The sequence below is a fragment of the Seriola lalandi genome, unplaced genomic scaffold, assembly GCF_002814215.2.
Source record: "Seriola lalandi dorsalis isolate HSWRI2012SDOR001 ecotype SW California unplaced genomic scaffold, Sedor1 jcf7180002054790, whole genome shotgun sequence".
Taxonomy (NCBI): Eukaryota; Metazoa; Chordata; class Actinopteri; order Carangiformes; family Carangidae; genus Seriola; species Seriola lalandi.
Genome location: NW_019525343.1, coordinates 7,196 through 9,750, shown reverse-complemented (window position 1 = coordinate 9,750; position 2,555 = coordinate 7,196). Strand labels below are relative to the sequence as shown.

Sequence of the window (2,555 nt, the reverse complement as noted above, 5' to 3'; positions counted from 1 at the left end):
CCACAATACTAACTTTTTCTCAACAAGGGCCTGGTGACCACATATGAGGATATTATACTGCCACTCAGTAATCCAAATTTAAAACTAATGTCCTCATATGTGGACATCATTTTTCTCAGGTCCCAATCAGCCTATATAGCAAAGAGAAATTAAAAATGCACGCCGTGCAAGAGGTCGGGTCTTAGGAGGATAAACACTACAGTCAGTGTGGACCAGTTTACATTGAAGTAATCAATACCACTGTGTAAAAATACTCTGACTTTAATTACTGCATTTTACAACTGACTTCAGTAAAACTACGATCAGCAAAAGTACCTGTAGTATCAAAAGTACTCTCTACTATTATATTACTACTATGTTGAAGTCCCCGGACCTCTGAGCTGCTGCACCTGACTGATGTCCTGCAGCAGAGTCACTGTCTCCTTGTTACCACCTGTCGTGTGTGTGTGTGTGTGTGTGTGTGTGTGCGTGGTCATCCCTGTCAGACATCATGGTTATTTTTATTTTCCTTTATTTTACCAGTAATAAATCAGAACACATCGAACAGCAGATATTCAACATGACGCAGTTTGAGCTTCGTGTCTCTACAGAAAAACAAGCACACGTCTCGTTTCCTGAACTCGTCAGTGGAGAGAAGTTTATCTGACGTTCTCACATCTGTGAGAACCACCATGTGGAGAGTCCAGGTGTGAGGCGTGGTGTCCAGGTGAGCTCTGATTGGTCATCACACGTAGATGTCCTGTGCCTCCTCAGACATCTGCTGGGTGATTGGTGTTTCCATGGAAACAGTACGATGATGGGGAACTGAGAACAGAACATGTTAGCATTTGTTAGCATCTGTATTAATGTGTGTGTGTGTGTGTGTGTGTGTGTGTGTGTGTGTACACGTACCATAAGCAGACTCTTCCTCTCTCTCCCCCTTCTCCTCCTCGTCCTTCCTCTTGTTGCCATGGTGACCGTGCATCGACACATAAAAGTTTTCCTCCATTGGACCTGGAGCAGGACGACAGATTACTATTAATATGATTCTGCTGTGACAGTAAAGGAACCAGGTGTGTGTGTGTCAGAGCTCAGACCGTCTCTGATTGGCTGCTGTACCTGTGATCCTTCTCCTCTGGATCCTCCTCTTCCTCAGGATGAAGAGGAGAATGAAGAGCAGGAGCAGCAGGAGCAGGAGGAGGCAGCAGATCAGCCAGGTGTCTGTCTGTGGACTCTCTGCAGACAGAGACAGACAGTCAGCTGATGTGACTTCATATGATTGATGTATCTGCTGCTGAGACTCCATTTCATTTACATAAGAGCTAAAGGTCAAAGGTCAAAATAACCTTTTGATTTCTTTAATCTGTCACTTAGATCTTCTACAGACGCCTGAGGATAAAGTTTAATATAACATTGACTTTGTGATTGATGATGTTATTGGGGTTTGATGTTGTCACTTAGGGGGGTAGATATCATCAGATGGGGGGGGTCAGATAGTTGGACTCACCCTCCACCCTCAGCAGGAAGGCCGTCTTCACCTGTAGCTTCCCGCTCTGGTTAAACACCTGCAGGCTGTAGTTTCCTGAGTCGCTGGCCTGGACTCGGCTGAATGTCAGCGAGCCGTCTCTCAGCAGCTCGCAGCGTCCCCGGTGACACGTCGTCATGTTCTTCTTCAGAGACAACACCAGGTGGGGGGGGCAGGTCCACCTGACGTCCCACCCCTGCTCCACCCCCCCTATCACCCGGGGTGAGGACAGCAGAACGGGCTGACCACTCTGTGCAGACACTGTGATGAACTCTGCTACGGCAGCTGGGGTCAAAGGTCACACAGAGACATTAATGTACAACACAGGACACCAGGAAGGTCTTCACCTGCCAATCACCTGTCTGTATCAGGTTTATCATCTACAGTTATTAACACTTAGTGATTATCACTGATCAATACTGCTCATAATATTAGGCACAGGTCCATACACACTGACCCTCGCTCTTCATCATCATCATCATCATCATCATCATCATCATCATCATCATCATCAGTAACTGGACCAGAAACGTCATGGCCGCCGTCTGAGGTCAGCTCTGCTGGCTCCACCCCCTCAGCTGTCACTCACTATGAAGAGGAAACACACACTTTCAGTGGTCTGTGTGTGTGTGTGTGTGTGTGTGTGTGTGTGTGTGTGTGTGTGTGTGTGTGTTCAGACAACCTTCATGATTCGACTGTTTCTTTCTTCATTGATGGAATTAATTTATTTAAATAGATTTCAGTCTTTTGTTTTGATCAGAACATTTAGTTTATTTTCATTCATGAGTTTTGGTCTAAATGAATAAACTAAACTTCTTGTTGCCATGGTGAGTAAAAGTGCTGATGAGTTAAACCCTGATCCTGGCTCTAGTCCAGGTGTGGACCCAGGTAGAGATCTCAGGTGTGTGGTCTTACCTGTCGGAGCGCAGCCGTCTTCACGATGGTTAAAACCCGATTCAGAGAAAAATAAATGACCGACAGAGAAACGTTAGTGATGGCGACAGACTGAGAGTGAGTGAAGCAGGAAGTGAGATGAACCTATTAAACCCCC

At 45.9% G+C, this 2,555-nt stretch overlaps 1 protein-coding gene across 2 annotated transcripts; it reads right to left on the bottom strand.

Moving 5' to 3' along the window:
* Positions 1–494: 494 nt before the first annotated feature.
* LOC111669321 (uncharacterized) lies at positions 495–2,507 on the bottom strand. Of its 2 annotated transcripts, XM_087179120.1 has the most exons (6): positions 2,420–2,507; positions 1,962–2,092; positions 1,487–1,789; positions 1,099–1,215; positions 892–993; positions 495–804 (listed from the first exon to the last, which is right to left on the bottom strand). In XM_087179120.1, the coding sequence occupies exons 2-6, from the start codon at positions 2,038–2,040 to the stop codon at positions 725–727; spliced, it is 681 nt and encodes a 226-aa protein (XP_087035246.1). In that variant the 5' UTR covers positions 2,041–2,092; positions 2,420–2,507; the 3' UTR covers positions 495–724. The 2 variants fall into 2 exon arrangements, with proteins under 2 accessions (XP_087035246.1, XP_087035247.1); XM_087179121.1 differs by lacking the exon at positions 2,420–2,507 and having other exon boundaries at positions 1,962–2,169.
* Positions 2,508–2,555: the final 48 nt, after the last annotated feature.

Coding starts and splice junctions, on each gene's coding strand:
- LOC111669321 (XM_087179120.1), bottom strand. CDS start 2,040: ATGACGTTTCTGGTCCAGTTACTGATGATGATGATGATGATGATGATG. Junction 1,790..1,961: donor GATGATGATGAAGAGCGAGG/GTCAGTGTGTAT, acceptor CTTTGACCCCAG/CTGCCGTAGCAGAGTTCATC. Junction 1,216..1,486: donor CTTCCTGCTGAGGGTGGAGG/GTGAGTCCAACT, acceptor CTCTGTCTGCAG/AGAGTCCACAGACAGACACC.